This window comes from Hippoglossus stenolepis, chromosome 23, assembly GCF_022539355.2.
Source record: "Hippoglossus stenolepis isolate QCI-W04-F060 chromosome 23, HSTE1.2, whole genome shotgun sequence".
Lineage (NCBI taxonomy): Eukaryota > Metazoa > Chordata > Actinopteri > Pleuronectiformes > Pleuronectidae > Hippoglossus > Hippoglossus stenolepis.
The window spans coordinates 16802432-16818936 of NC_061505.1; the positions used below are offsets into that span (position 1 = coordinate 16802432).

The following is a 16505-nucleotide window of genomic DNA, read 5'->3' on the forward strand; positions in this document are numbered from 1 at the left end:
CCAGGACAACAAGGGGAATACAAAGTATGGGATGCATATTTGATAATTTATATCATATAAAATATGTAATTTATATCGTTTAAAATCATGGGGGGGGAGGGGGGAGCTGGCTCATTAGCATTTAAAGGAACAGGCAGTCAAAACAGGTCACTCTGTGGAGGGCTGTTTTATACAGGGTAAAAAGGGTGCTGTTTTATATGATCCTTGTGGTATTTTGACCAAAGTATGTTACAGACATTTCATTAAGACCCCAAGGAACCATATCAACTTGTGGTAAAATGGGCATGCTATGTCCCCTTTAACTCATGTGTCTTGGAATTATACCACGGAGCTAATTTACTATGTTTTACATGTTTCTTTTTTAGAGGCGCTATTGAGTCTAATGTTAATCGTAATGACTTTACAGAGCTATCGACAAGATAGTCAATCTCAGTGGAGCTAGGGTTTTTATAGAATTCGTTGGTTATATCGACGGATAATACGGGGTTAAATGTAATCGGAATTATTTCCTTAAATTTAGCTACAGCACTATCAGGTAGACATCTAGGGCCGGAGTCGAGCTGGATTGGGTCGGGTCCTGAATCAACTGGAACTAGGAACAAAGTTCAGGCCGTTCTCTCCAACATGTTAGCAACAGGGAGGTTTAAGGTTCTCTATAGAACCAGAGCAAAGCCTTTCTAACTGTAGAAACATTGGTTTGACTGGACATACACACAAACAGCTCCACTGTGGTGCTGTCTCGAGGGCCGTTCTTCCAAAGCCTCTTGCACTGGTATCTCCCAGCATCAGACAGCTTCAGGTTGGAGATCCTTAACGAGACGTTTCCATTTTTCAGTTCTTTCCAGATGAAGCTCGTCCTGTACTCAAAGTCCGATTTCTTCATCTCGTGAGTCAACAGAACCACGACAGAGACGACACGTTTAAGAGACGTGTGTGGAGCAATAACCAGAAGAGTTCAACACTGTAACTGTGTTTATTTCATCACAATATTTCTAACAATCAGGTTTCAAGTTTTCAATTTACATTTGTCTGTATTTAAAATACAATGAAACAAAAGACAACACACAGACGTTGCATGATCTAAGAACTGAGCAGGAAAAACAGAGCTTTCTTCCAAAAGGAAGGAAAAACCACTTCAACATCATCCAGTGATAATAAACATGCATCACATGCACTCACATGCAAACAGCCACTGAAGCACAGTGAGCTGCCTCACACATCAACAGAGAGGAAAACAACAGAGCACCATCCAGTGGCTGAAAATACAAATGTGCAGGGAAGATAAAACCATCAGTGTGAAAACTAACAGCTGGATGCAAAAGGAACTTTCTCACTCGATATATATCTTTATATCTATATAGATATAGATATGAAATGACCTGGTTTGAACTCATTGCAACAGTCTACACAGTTCAGAAAGGATCTCTTAAAGCAACACTTTCTAACTGTTACTGAAGAACAGCGCCCCCTGCAGCCACATGTGTTGATTAACTCTTTTTGACACGTTCACACTCAAACATCAGACTCACTTTAATCAAGCTGCTGCTTTAAGGTTAAGAAAATTGCATAATGTTGCTTTAACAACAGATGAGAAACAACTCTCCCTGGTCTCAAGCCCCTTCACCACTGGTTAGACTGGTTTTTAAAACCCACCAACATAACAGCAGCAAAACAATGTCCTCATGTTGGTAAAAGCTAATTTGCAGCAGACAATAAGTACTCAACTGATTTATTGGTTGGATAAGAATTGGCAGATATCAGAAGTTCAGTGACGTGTTGCATCAGTGTTTATTTGCTGATCCACACAGAAGAAAAACTTTTATCTTAAAGAATAAGCAGAACATATTCATTCATGTTCTATATATTTGGCTGCATTTGTGTTTTTTCATTTATAGCTATTTAGGATAAAGTTTCTGGTTAAACGCCCCAATTACATTTCTTTTTCATCAGGGTTTGATGAGATTATTGCAAAAGATAATTCATAGATAAAATCAAAAGTTGCAGCGCCACCATGTGGCTGATGATGTAGACTTGCAGGTGGGAGAAAAGTATTCCCACTGAGACAAAGGTTTAAATTTACAACAGAAGGGTTTCCTGCCACAATAAAACACAAACCTTCTTGTCTTCACTTGAAAGCCGGAGTCATCGGTCAGAACAGAGACGTCATGTGGAGGAAAAATCCAGCAGCTGCAGAGCTTCACTGTGCAAAGACCAGCTGACAACTGCAGACATGAGTAACTGGCTGATGAGACACTGGTGGGACCAAAAGAAAACAAGCTCCCACACAGACAGGAAGTCAAACTGAGGACACTTAAGGTGAGGGATTTCAAAATAAAACAGGACATATCGACAGAGTCCAGGTGGGATTTCACAGTTAAATAAAGATAAAAGAAAGAACACATTCAATTATGTATTTGAATTATAATCTGTTACAGTTCATCACATTTCAAAACAAAAAGCTAAACTGTCTGCAGACGAGTGTATTCATCAAACAGAGAATTACGAGCCATGGAAATAATCACACATAACCACAGACTGTATATGGAACATAACACACAGCCAGACGATGTCCTTTCTGACATCGTCCTCCATTGAGTCATTGGTGAATAATAACAAAGACATATATATACGTACGAATAGAAAACATCACAGGTTGCATTCAAACTTTTGTTGCATGACTGCGGCAAAAATATACAGAATAAGCTTTTTTTAGGGACCAATGACGATACCGATATCAAGGAGTAAAAAACTATCACTTATATATAAAATTGACAATAAAGCTTAAGTATAACAATATTTTTTAAAGAAATAAAGATAAATTGAAAGAAAACACAAATACGACAGAATATATAGAACTTGAATTTAGACAAAAAAATGTTCAATGTAAAATATAATCATAATGCACGTTGTTTATCCTGTAAAATAAACCTTTTCATATCGGCGCATATCTTAAAAGGCCCATATCAGCCAATTGAAATATTGAACACAAAAGCAAATATCACAGCATTTATTTTTTCATTGATACTGAAATTCAATCCAGATCATGTCGTTCTTTCCAATGAGCTGTTACAAAACTGGTGAGTCTAATATGTGAAGGTGTTTCAGGATGAATGTTGATTTTCATATTCTTGTTTTCTCGAGGATGCACCATTCATAGTGGTCCTGAAACAAAGTGACAATAACTGCAAATTTCTAAAATACACACTTGATACTTCAACCCTACAACATGATCAAGGCTGTTCATAGTTTTACACAAAGGATTTGAAATTTGAGACACCAACTGAACTGCATACTTATCGTACAAGAACTATTTAATAATGATATGATGGAGTTTCAGTTGAGGCTTATTTCAAATGCACATGAGCCAGTAGCTTAACAGCCAGTTGTTAATATTTGTACCTGAAGCTGAAGGTGGATTTTCATTAACGTAGTCAGACCTCTCCTCTGGATCACCTCGGGTTCCTGTAAAGATCAGACAGAAAACGACTTGAGAAGGTTGAGAACCACTGTTTTATTCATTTAGTTGATTTCGTTGCCACTCTAATATCTCTATTACAACCAGCATCACCAGCTTCAGGTGCTCCACACGTGTTCCAATGCAAATGAACGTCCTTGTTGTTCAAACATTATATGGGCGCAGTAAAACCGATCCCTGGTTCAGTTTGATCTGGGTCTGACTACATTCTGGTGCATTGGTCTGGAGCCTGGTCTGAGGCACCTTTCCACCTGTAACTCTGCTTCAGACTAAACTGAAAATTCCAAATGTCTGTCTTTGGGACCATGTGACTAAAATGAGATGTTGGAAAACCACGCGCGTGTATTGATGTCAAGACATCGTGTTAGACATTTCTGTACTCATCTGCCCGTCCACCTGAAATCAGAAGGATTTTCATTTAGGACTTCTCTGAAGGAGGCACATTTTATACAGTACCTTCCTCCGTGTCTCCTCTGATTGATTCATAGATGCAGTTGTCACCTACGAGTCAATAAAAAATCAAATCAACATGAAATGTAATTGGAAACTTTGTGACTAGGTTCTTCTTAAAAGCAACAACTTAGAAATAGCTGTGAAGGCATTCAGTAGGAGAAGGAAGGCTGACCGTGGAGAAGAGATGAGTACACTTGCAGTTGGATTTCATCGTGGTGGACAGTTGGGTCTGAGCTCTGATTGGTTCTCAGAGACTGGCTGAGCCTGAAACAGTCAAACAATCAGAAGTGAATGAAAAAGAAAAAGTAAAGTTTTGCTGTTTTGTTGAAGATGAAACAAGAGAGAGTGGAACCAACCTGTCACAACACAGATCTGTGAAAAAGACAATAATGATCACGTTACATGATTTTATTTTTCAACCTCTACTCCATGACTATCGTGACAATAGTTTGGAATAATTTTGATTTAAATGAAATGAACAAGAGCAGCTCTCACTCTTTGAATTCCTGCACCAACACAACAGTAGCAGTGAGAGGAAGAGAATCAGTGTGATGCCACCAACCAGCCCAATGACCAGCGGCACAGGAGACGAGGGGGGGAGGTGCTGCAGGATTAACTGGATCAGACGAGGAGCAGTGAGGAGCAAAGGCAGATCCATGACCTGGAAAAATATATAGAACCAAAACTTCAGCAGACATTTTGACGTGAAAAAAAATAACTTTGTGAATAAGTTTTGTACTTGAAGGAATATTTTAATATGTGCAAAAAAGGTTTGTAGTTGTAGAAATATGTGAAAAAGTTTTATAAGTGAATTGACCAAGTGGACCTGGTGTTTAGAAGCCGTCTCAGTGAAAATACTGCATGAGTAGAAAAGTTTTTAATCTACTTCTCAACCTGGAGATTCCTTTTCTACCTCATATTGATCACACTCACATTTTACTGACATCCAACTCTCCCGTGAGAAGTCTCCTGAATATTCACACTTGTAGAAACCTTCATCTGACTTTGACACAGCTGAGATTTCCAGTTTCTCTCTGACATCACTTTGGAGGAGTTCACCATTTTTGTAGAAAGAGAAGCTGGAATAGAGGATTCTTCTTCTGTACGGTGAGCAGCGGAGAGTAACGGACTGTCCCTCAGTCACAGGATGGACAGGGCTCTCCAGGATAACAGGACCTTGAACTGTAAACAGTTAAAAAACATCAATAATGTGAACAACCTGATAATTCAGCTCATATATAAACAGCATAAGTCTAAATATTAGATGTTAAAGGGGAGCCAAAGTCATTCAATGCACTTTTTGTCAAATTCTGCTCCTCACGTCCATGAGCTGTACGTTGTGTGTGCGCTGGAAAAACATCTGGTTTAAATACACAGCCCTGGCTTCAAGAGCAGGACATCTGAGCTCAAGCAGGGTAGAGTTGAGTGTGAGTGCAGGGTTTTGAGTGAGAGCATCACAAAATCTGAATGTGACATCAATAAGTCCTGCTCTCAAACCAAAAGACCACCCTCTTGAGTAAAGAGAGGGAAACAGCCTCCGGATGGCGCTGCAGGCTGTGGCGTCCACACAGTTACGTGATGTCTGCTTGTTTAACGGCAGACGGACACACTCTCGCAGCTGATTCTGGTCGTTGAACGTGTGGTTTGTGTGAATAAAGAGGGTGAATTTCATCCAGAGATCATGTTTGATGTGATGCACCTTGGTAAATGTGGGGGGTGCAGCTCCTGAAGGAGCAGTGAAGGGAGGCAGTGCTCCCCAATTTTAGTTACTCTACCTTTAAATCACATTATGGGATGTTGGAAACATGCACAGTGTGAATAGATTCAATGAAAAACTACAACCTGTAGTGATGTTGACTGCGTTGCTGAGCTCTGATCCAGATTCACACCAGACAACTCCAGGAGGAAGATTAAACAAGGGCCATGTGAACCTTGGGATTGTTTCCTGACGGCTGCACTCTGACAATCGTACTTCGTATTCAGAAAACATCCACAATCTCCACTTATCAGAGTTTCCCTTGCAGGTCAGATGGATCACGACATGTCTGAAGTGCTGCACTCTGTCTGGACTCACTGTGAGAGACACTGACGAATAGGAATCTGAAAAACGTGACATGAAGTGTGAAACAGCAAGTAATGGTTTAAATTTGTCGAGCATTAAAAACGTGAAGCCATCAGCAGAGACTCCATCTCTGTCACATTCTTGTTTTTGGGAATAAGGTCATAATATTACGAGAATACATTTGTAATGTTTCCAGATTAAAGGTGTCATTTTAGGCTTTGCGTCATTTAACAGGGGAAATGTCAGAAGGACGACATCGTTTGTTGACATCACACTGACATCATGATGATGTCAGTCCGAGTATATGATCATAAATAATATCAACATCAGGTCAGTCCTATAGAATGCACACAAAAAATAATGTCATGTGACGTTAGATTTGTGGGAATGATTCTCTGATCAATATAAGCTTTTGATTGTCTCTCTAACCCTGTATTTGTCTTGACCTTTGACCTATCACCTCTAAAAGTTAATCACCTGGAGGAACCAGCCAAAGTAATGTTCCCGAAGTAACTGACCGACTGAAGCGATAACATCTGCTTCAAGAGAAAGAAACAAACTCACCAACAGACCAGACCCACTTTGTCTCACTGTACTCAGTGTAAAACACGGGGTCTCCTCTTCCAGCTCGACATGCATAACTTGCTGACTTCGTCTGGCCTTGGATGACGTAGGAGTTTTGTTCAGTCCCTCCGTTGCTTCCTGGGAGCAGCTCATAACTGTACTCAGGAATGTCCATAGAACTCATCCGAGATTTAATTATCTCTTGACATCTGGGGACTGGATACAAACTAATCGGGTCAACTCTGTACCAGTAGAACCTCCATCCTGCAGTCGGATGTTGAACCCCACAGGTGAGAGTCACTGAGGCTCCAGGAGTCAGCCATGACGGAGACACAGTGAAGACAGGTCGTGGTGCAGCCGCTGAAACGGAACATCGTCAGAACAAAAACACGTCTTCATGTTTGTCTAGAGATGTTCATTTTGGAAGCAATGCAATTTCTGGATGCTACACATTCAGCCATCGACATGACTGCCCCCAAAAGTGAAGCCAAATTATAACAATCGCCCCCTGGTGGCTGCCTGCAGTATATGTCAACCATGGTTTCTTTCATTTTAGTTTGTTCACGTGTTCATGTTTCTGATCAGTTTGGTTTTAATTAGTTATTTGATGATATAAAAACAGTGAAACGTCATGATTGACAGCTGACTGACTCGCGATTGGTCAAGCACATGTATCGGCGGGACCTCGATACCCCAGCTCCACACCTCCATCATGATTTCACAGACTGGCTCGAAATGACGTGAAAAGTGCAAGATGGCTGGTATCCGGGATATTTTGGCTTCTCTTCTGTACATGGGCATTTAAAGGGGACATAGCATGCCCATTTTACCACAAGTTGATATGGTTCCTTGGGGTCTTAATGAAATGTCTGTAACATACTTTGGTCAAAATACCACAAGGATCATTTAAAACAGCACCCTTTTTACCCTGTATAAAACAGCCCTCCACAGAGTGACCTGTTTTGAGTGCCTGTTCCTTTAAATGCTAATGAGCCAGCTCCCCCCTCCCCCATCTCCCCCCATGATTTTAAACGATATAAATTACATATTTTATATGATATAAATTATCAAATATGCATCCCAAACTTTGTATTCCCCTTCTGTTGTCCTGGAGTTTTAATTTTCCCAATCACATAATTAAATGTCCCCCTCTGCCCATCCACTACAAGCACACAAGCAGACAGACAGAGAGAGAAAGAGAGGGGTGGGGGCTATGAAGACCATCATTTACCCCCGAACCCCGACATTCAACGGGTACAACAACAAGCGGAGAAAGCAGAATCGCGGGCTGACCTTATATATACAGTCTATGGGGCTGACCAGCGCGGAGAAATGCGCGTCCCGTGTGAACAGCCAGGCAGCTGCGCGCTTGAGAACGGCGCTGCGCTGCCTCGCTGCGGCGCTTCCGCGTCCGGTGTTAACCCGGCGTAACTACTGTACCCCGGCGTACAGTAGTGCTGAACACTGCGGAAGTCTTCCACACTGCTGGCTGTGTGGCGCTGACACAAATTCCAGCTCACGCATGGGAGAGCGAGCGGTCGCGCCCCCGAGCAACTGCTGCAGCCTCCCAGTCCCAACGATCCAGACAAATGCCACATGTGAGTGAATCGCGGGCTGACCAGCGGAGAAATGCTCGTCCCGTGTGAACAGCCAGGCGGCTGCGCGCTTGGGAACAGCGCTGCGCTGCCTCGCAGCCTCCGGTGTAAACCCGGCGTAATGAGTGTGGGGGGACGGGGGACGGGGGGATGAGGTGGGGGGTGGGCCAAGGCCATGTAGGGAGACTTCCAGTTCCTTGTTACGACACAAAACCCAGGAAGCTCAATCGAGTCGCTCAAGCATGACGTTTCTGACTTAGAGAAACCATAACAAAACGCGCAAGTTTTTTTTTCCCAGAGTTTTTGGGTTGGTAGACATGCCAGATACCCACATTAACCTGTAGAAGCACTAACAAAGTGGAATTTGCATGCTATGTCCCCTTTAACAGATATAAACTTTGTAATATTTAAACTTAAACACCTATATTTTTAATACTAAATATGACTTGACTCACCGTTAGACAACGTGACGGGAACACTCCATCCTGTTGAATTCTGCCGTGCACCTTTCAGTCGGCCCTGACACCAGTAACTGCCGCGCAAATGTGACCCCAGACTAATCCTGAATTCATTTGTGTTGGGAGGTGTATGTGAGCTGGTTGCTGTCCATTCATACTCCCACTCAGAGTCTCCTCCCTGGATCTCACACCTAAGTGTGACGGTTTCTCCTCTGTATCTGTTCGGCCAGTTGGGTTGAAGAGTCACAGCAGCTCTGTTGTGGACTATTCATATTCACCAATAAAGATAGAAGAACAGCTTGTATCAGCATCAACCTTTACGTAATCTCAACAAACAGTCATGAATGCAGAATGGATTTTCTCCACACTCACCAGTTTCATGAATACTGACTGAGTTACTGTACTCGGTGTAGTAAACTGGATCTCCTCTTCCTCCTCTGCACCAGTACTGTCCTTCATGTGAGGCACTAGCACTTTGTCCATTTGACTTGAAATCCTCATCCGTCAGGGGCTCCGAGGTTTTCTCACCTCTGTACCAATAATAATTCCAGCCAGGTGATGATGGGCCCACGGAGCAGGTCAGGAGCACACTGCCCCCTACTGGAAAGGCTCTGTCAGCACTCAGGTTAGCCGCTGGTCTTTCTGTTAATGTTAAAAACACTTTGGCATTTAGTCCATTTTATTTGAGTTGAATGAAATGAGTTTTACATGTATCTCCTTTAGTCTTCTGCAGTCGTAAAAACTAAAACAGCAGTAAAAGCAAAAGTATAAAAATGCTTTGGCCCAGATTATACCACCTGTTTGCCATATCAGAGCCACAAGTCAGCCACAGCAGTACCGTACATTAACCAAAGGTGCCAAACGTGGCCCAGATTCGTTTTGATCTATTTGGACCATATTCACCACATGGACCACTTTAGGTTCACATCCAGATTACACTTTGCCTAGAGCACCGCATGTTTACTATAAAAGACCCAGGTTTGTTTTGGGATAGTTGGGCCACATTAGCTCTTTAACAAGTGGACGAGTTTAGGCTCGGATCCATTCTGTCCACAGGAAAGCTAGAGGAGCCGCATCACTGCCTGAAGTGGCCCACATCCATCTGGTCTAAAGGTGCTGAGCATAGACCGTATATAAAGATGGACGCCATCACAGCTCCACATCAGTGAGTTCGCCCCCTGGTGGCTGGCTGCAGTATAGGTCAAATTATCTCAGGAAGAAAGGAAGTTCTTGTACCTCTGATGTACTGTATGTTCAAGTTTTGGGTTGAATTTAATTAGTTATTTGATGTTATAAAAACAGGGTGAAACATCATGACTGACAGCTGAGGCTGACTCACGATTGGTCGTGTATCGGCAGGACCTTGGTCCCAGATTGTTTGTATCCAGGATATTTTGGCTTGGATCTGAACAGCAATTGTTTCCTCCCAGATGAGAATAACATCTAAACATCGGTGAACGTCATCTTACTCGCCAATAGGCTGATAGCAACAACAAGATAAATATCGGTAAGATGTTCAGCTTTTGAATCGGTGCATCCCTCGTTACTTTTTTGTTGTATTCTATTTTTTATCAGCGCATATGAACATAAATTGAAGGAGACATTTGCCAGTTTCTCAAAACTCAGTCTTTCTCACCAGAAACTGTTAATGTGACGACATTGCTCCACTCGGTTGTGGAATACAACTTCTTCTTGTCTTTAGCCAAACATCTGTAGTTTCCACTGTCGGACGAGGACACATTGACAATCCTGTATTCATTGTGTGTTGGAACCGTATTTGAGTTGGGTTTGGTCCATTCATACTCCCACTCAGTCAGTACATCTGCAGGGACCTCACACCGGACAGTGATCATCTCACCGCTGAATATCAGAGACCAGTTAGGTTGCAGGGCCACAGACGCCTTGTGGGAAACTGATCACAAATAGAAACAGAGAACAGAAGAAAGTAGAATGGCACTCAGTACAGCTCATACCTCCACCAAACTTTACAGATACCAGTCCTCTCATCTTTTCATCAGGGAAAATAATAAAAAAAGAATCACACAATCTTAAAGCAAAACACTATGCAACTTTTTAACATCAAAACAGCAGCTTCCAAGTTAATGGAATGATTCTCTGCCTTAATATGGAGAAAGTTTCCTCCTTCACTCCCTGAACGTCTGTTCTCTGTAACTCTGGTGAGTGGGTTCCATCTCCTGTGAGAAGAACTGACTGAGAGTCACAGCTTCAACTGTCACAACCAGCTCCAGTTGAAGAGTGAAGCTGAACTGTAGATCAGTTAAAAAGACTCAGAAGTTTTTAAAAAATAGCACGTGTGGCTGCAGAGGGCGCTGTTGCTCAGTAAAAGTTACATCGTGTTAAAGAAAGTCTGGATGTTTGGATTCCATCTAAATTTCATTGGTTCTGTCCCAAGTTTCGTGGAAATCCATCCAGTAGTTTTTGCGTAATCCTGCTGACAAACAAATAAAGAAACATACAGGGACAAAATATAACCTCCACAGCGGAGGTAACTAGTCTTTGGATTTCTAAACTGACTCTTACCTCTTTTCTCTATTGTGACTAGGTTGCTGTCCTCTGTGAAGAAAGTTGTGTCTCCTCTCCTTCCTCTGCAGTTGTAGATGCCTTCCTCTGAGATGCTGATTTCATCATCTGTTTCATTATATCTTATGATCTGAGCTGCAGAGGAGGCTGAGGTTCTTCTGAACCAGTCGTATCTCCACTCAGCCGCGTTATCCACAGAGCAGATCAGTGCTACGCTTCCCTTTCCTGTTATGGTTGTGTTATCGGCAATCAGCCTGGGCCTGGGTTTATTGGCTTTCAAATTGTGAGAGAGAAAATGAAAGACAAATTAAATGGGGAAAAAAGATTAAGTAGAGGGCAAAGTTCTGACAGTAAAATATATAAGACAAAAAAGGTCTAATGATGAATCTCAAAATGTAATAGGTTCATGCATTTAGCTATTGACATAGCTAAATGCTTTTGGCCCAGATGTGGCCCACACTGTCACACTGTCATCCAGCCCACACACCTCATGGAATGATGGCACTTGGGCAGTCCACTGTCAGGGTGCGGTGAAGCAGTAGGACCCAGACGCAGAGTATGAACAAAAAGTGTAATTTTAATGAAAGAAAGAGTCTTTAACAGACAAAACAACTAAGGGCACAAAGGGGAAAACTCTGGAGGTTTACACAGGGGGTGCAGAGGCTCAGGATACGAAAAAACACAGGAGATCCGGACAGGCATGACAGGACATAACGACGGTTTAGACAGGAGATCACAACTAACAGACGACAACGATCCGACAAGGACAAAGGGAAGCACAGAGGCTTAAATACACACACAGGGAAGGCAGGGGCAATTGGGCACAGGTGGAACACATGAGGACTGGTGCAGACAATCACAGACAGGAAGTGAAGAAAGAAAACACACGGAACAGAGACTACAAAATAAAACAGGAAACAGAACACAGAGTGTGAAAACACGAAACCCAGAAACAACTCAAACAGACAAAAACAGGGATAAACATGAGACAAGAGGCGGTAGTAATAATTAAACTGAAAACCCTTCTTCAAACAGGTGGAAACTAAACACTGACAAATACAAAACCATGACACCACTGCTGTTTGCCAGAACCGGGCCACAGATAAGCCATAGCAATACCGTTTGTCACCAAAAGGGCCAAAGGTGGCCCCGATTTGTTATGTGCTGTTTGAGCCATGTTCACCATTCATGGACCACTTGAGGTCCACATCCAGATTACACTTTGCCTAGAGCACCTGATGTGTGCCAAAAAAGACCCAGGTTTGTTTTAAGGTAATTGGGCCACATTTGCTGTTTTACATGTGGACCAGTTTAGGTCCACACCCAGATGCTATCTGGGGATTGGGCGGAAATTGGTTTAGTAGTTTTACATAATCTTGCCAAGAAAAACAAATAGAAAGAGGTGAAGATGTAACGTCCTCGGTGGAGGTATTGAAAGATGATTGGACTTACGTGTTACTCTCAGCTGGAAGGCGTCACTCCACTCTGTTGAGGAATACAAGTCCGCTCTGGCCTTACACCAGTACTCTCCACTGTGGAAAACAGAGGCAGTGCCCAGCCTGTATTCACTGTGTGTGGGAGCTGTGTTTGTACCAGTGACTGGTTGGTGGGAGCTTGTTGTCCTCCATTCATAGTCCCACTGGGTGTCTCCTCCTCCCTGGATCTCACACCTGACAGAGATCGTCTCACCGCTGAATATCTCAGTCCAGTTGTGCTGCAGCACGACAAAGCTTCTGTTGGACACTGAACATTCAAACACAAATATAAAACCAACAGAGAGAACTGGTTAATATTGCTGCTGATTGGTTCTGTTTTCATCGTAGCCAGTCATGAAAGCATGCTACTCACAGGTTTTCTCGATGTGATGCACATGACTCTTCTCTGAGAAGAAATCTGAGTTAGTCCTTCTTCCCCTGCACCAGTAGATGCCTCCGTGTGAGATGCTGATAGAGTTTAGCACACGATTTGTTGCGATGGCAGTTTCATCATGGTCTGGGGAACGTGTGAACCAGTCGTAGCTCCAACCCGCAGACTCCTCAACAGAACAGGTCAGAGTCAGAGTGCCGGCCACTGGTATGGACGTCCTGGATGCTCTCACTGTGGCTCTGGGTTTGTGTGCTGCTTGGTAAAGAATATTTACATCATTAATTAGGAATCCTTCCTTAATACTTTATGAAACTCAGTTTATGTAGTGAACCATCTATTAAATTAGGCAAACATTATATCTTCATCATTAATTAGGACACAATTCATTATTAATCTTTAAATCTGTAGTAGTACACATTTATTAAAGATTTAAAAAATATATATTTTCAATGTTGATTAGGATTCAATTCATCATTATTTTATAATTCTGTATATGTAGTCTAAATCATTAACATAGTAAATCACAATATCTTCATTAATAATTAGTAATCAATTCATGATTATTTTATAATTAAGTATAAGTAGTTATATAGTATACATGGATAAAATAATACTTTCATTAGGAATCAATTCATGATCAAATTAAATAATTCAGTATATGTAGTATAAATCCAGTAAAATAGCAAACATCTATATTTTCAAAGTTAATTAGATATCAATTCATTATTTATTTTTTTATGTTCAGTATGTAGTATATATCCATTAAAATAACAACTAATAATATCTTCATAATTAATTAGAATTCAATCATGATTATTTTATAATTTAGTACATGTAGTATAAATTCATGGCAAAAAATGTATATTTTCATCATATATAATTGAGTATACACATTCTGCTTCAGTTGTTCTCTGCTCCTCCAATGTTTTTATAATGTCTATGTCAAACAAAAAGCTAAACTTAAGTGAGCGAATGATATGATTGAATTTCTGAACAACGCATTTATTTAGAAGAAGAAAAGTGGATTTGTCCGGCTGTCGCCACGATGTGGAAAATAAGCTTCATGTTTCTACTGTCCCATTTATTGTGAACTGCTTTACTTGTATTTCTCTTCTCTCATGTGACACGTGAAATTAACATGCTCCCCAGAATATAGAGTGGTTGAGTTGGGTTCAAAGGTCAGCTCAGCACCCCCCCGCACAAACAGAACATCGTTAGAGGAAATACCAACCAGAGTTTTGTTCTATAAGTTTGCAGTTCATTCATATACTCACAAATCTTAGTAACAACATACACAAAGAAAAATGGGATGAAATACACATATTAATAAAGATAGATAGCAATAAAGAAAAGAGTTGACTCACATTCAGTGTGTCCACAGGAGAGGAGTGTATTCAGCACTGAAGGAAACATTGGTATCTCATCAGACATTATTAAACCTGGTAAATAATCAAACACAGTACAGACTCTAGTAATAAGTCTATTAGTAAGTACTGTTATATTGTAAAAGTGAGTATGAGCAGTAGTATTAAAACTACCCATCAAAGAAATTGTACAAAAGTATGAAATGGCTTGAGAATCAATAACTCAATGAATAAAAGAAGTTAAAATATCAGTAATCTACTGTCTTTGATCCATTTATTTGAATTCATGTGGATCAGATGATTGTTTCTCTGATAATCATCGGGACAATATTCACAGCCTGTAACTTTAAAGTCTATAATTCCCATTAGAACATCACAATGTTTGATTTGTTTCTAAATCAACTTTTCTTATATTAAATTATCTTTTGGCATATAAATCAATGAATCAGGTATAAAATTGGTCTTTTTTCATGTGTCGGGCATCAAATAATAAATTTAAAGAAAAAAAACGGTTTAACGGTTCTCCAACAATCACAATTTAGTCTCAAATAAAAGTTATTTAAGTGCATGTAACAGAATACATGTGGCTGGTTACCTCTGCAAATAGATAATGACATTTCAGTTTCAGCGGCTGTTGCTGTGGTTGGACAAACATCTAATAAACACTTTGCATTCACAGAATAAAAGTTACTGATGTACTCACAGAATAACGACAGCACACCGAGCAAAGAGTGCCCCATGGTCCCATCCAGCAGCGCCACTCAGACACACTTCAAGACAGGTAGAGAATCAGTGGAACACATCTCTTATCAATATGAGAGAGGAAGGTGTTTGTGCACTTCTGTTTTCTGAGTCAGTTTCCTTCTTCACAGGAACCTCACACCCCAACTCTGAGGTTGCTTGTACTTTAATACGTTTCTGTTGCTGTCGAGCCACCGTGATAGAAATCACCACACGTCCCTGCACGAGACAGAACTGTCGTCCTTATAGTTACTGAACATTTTGAATTATATGATATCTGAAATAATGGTGATAGCAATGATGGGAATTTAATACAGTAAAAAAGAAAATGTAGTATTCCCTCAAATATGTCTTCAGTGTAAAATATCTTTGTAGATTATGATCATTTCATGTTGTGGAAGATGTCTTTGACTTTTTGATGACAGGAAACAATGTTGCCTGACGGGAAACATGCAATCAGTTGTTAAAACTACAGCACGCAACATGTTTCCTTTAATTCTAATTCTAATTCCAAAGACGTCTAATATTATCACTGATTTACAGGCAAGCAAATAATCTGACATTTGTGTGTTGACTTAATTCATAAACACTAGAATGACACAAGATGTAGAATTTACCTCTGAGTGCCTCCGCCGAGCCCCGACAGTCCAGTTCAATCAAACTGCAAACACTAATATATCAGTTCTCTAAATGGGAATCATTCACTGGGAAACTGGTGGAAAAGTCCAAAATGTTCATTTTAAACAAAGTGAAAAACTACCTGCCCCTTTGTCCGTTTCTGCACCAAACTCATTGGGTTCTTGGTTCCATCCTTCTGCCAAGTTTTGTGGATATTGGTTCAGTAGTTTTTGTGTAATCCTGCTGATAAACCAACGAACACAACAATGGACATGGGTGAGAACATGAGCTCCTGGGTGGAGGTAGCGACGGCTTCATGGAGATCAGAAGATAATATATCAATTTATTGAGTCTTTTCAGGATCCTTCCTCTGACTCTAGATGCTCTGCATGAAGACTGCTGCTTAAAATGCAGACTTTTAAAGAGCATGTATCTATGATGTCTGAAATGCTGGTGATCACCTTCAAACACACAGTGTGAATAAGAACATAACAAGAACCATGTGCAGCAGTAGTTTTAATTTATCACATTTACTTTTACCCAAACTACAAATAGAACTGTAATTAAATGTAAAAAGCCTTTTATTGTGACTAGGTTGCTGTCCTCTGTGAAGAAAGTTGTGTCTCCTCTCCTTCCTCTGCAGTTGTAGATGCCTTCCTCTGAGATGCTGATTTCATCATCTGTTTCATTATATCTTATGATCTGAGCTGCAGAGGAGGCTGAGGTTCTTCTGAACCAGTCGTATCTCCACTCAGCCACGTTATCCAC

General features: G+C 41.0%; 1 protein-coding gene across 1 annotated transcript; it reads right to left on the reverse strand.

The window, feature by feature from the left end:
- Positions 1–1008: 1008 nt before the first annotated feature.
- On the reverse strand, positions 1009–15149 carry LOC118103010. Its single transcript, XM_035149652.2, has 18 exons — positions 15082–15149; positions 14379–14414; positions 12997–13266; positions 12601–12891; positions 11149–11421; positions 10244–10519; positions 8980–9249; positions 8605–8871; positions 6555–6914; positions 5715–6028; positions 5426–5552; positions 4869–5110; positions 4424–4532; positions 4285–4300; positions 4101–4192; positions 3932–3976; positions 3400–3462; positions 1009–3162 (listed from the first exon to the last, which is right to left on the reverse strand). Exons 1-18 carry the CDS (start codon positions 15116–15118, stop codon positions 3152–3154), a joined length of 3099 nt encoding a protein of 1032 aa, XP_035005543.2. The 5' UTR covers positions 15119–15149; the 3' UTR covers positions 1009–3151.
- Positions 15150–16505: the final 1356 nt, after the last annotated feature.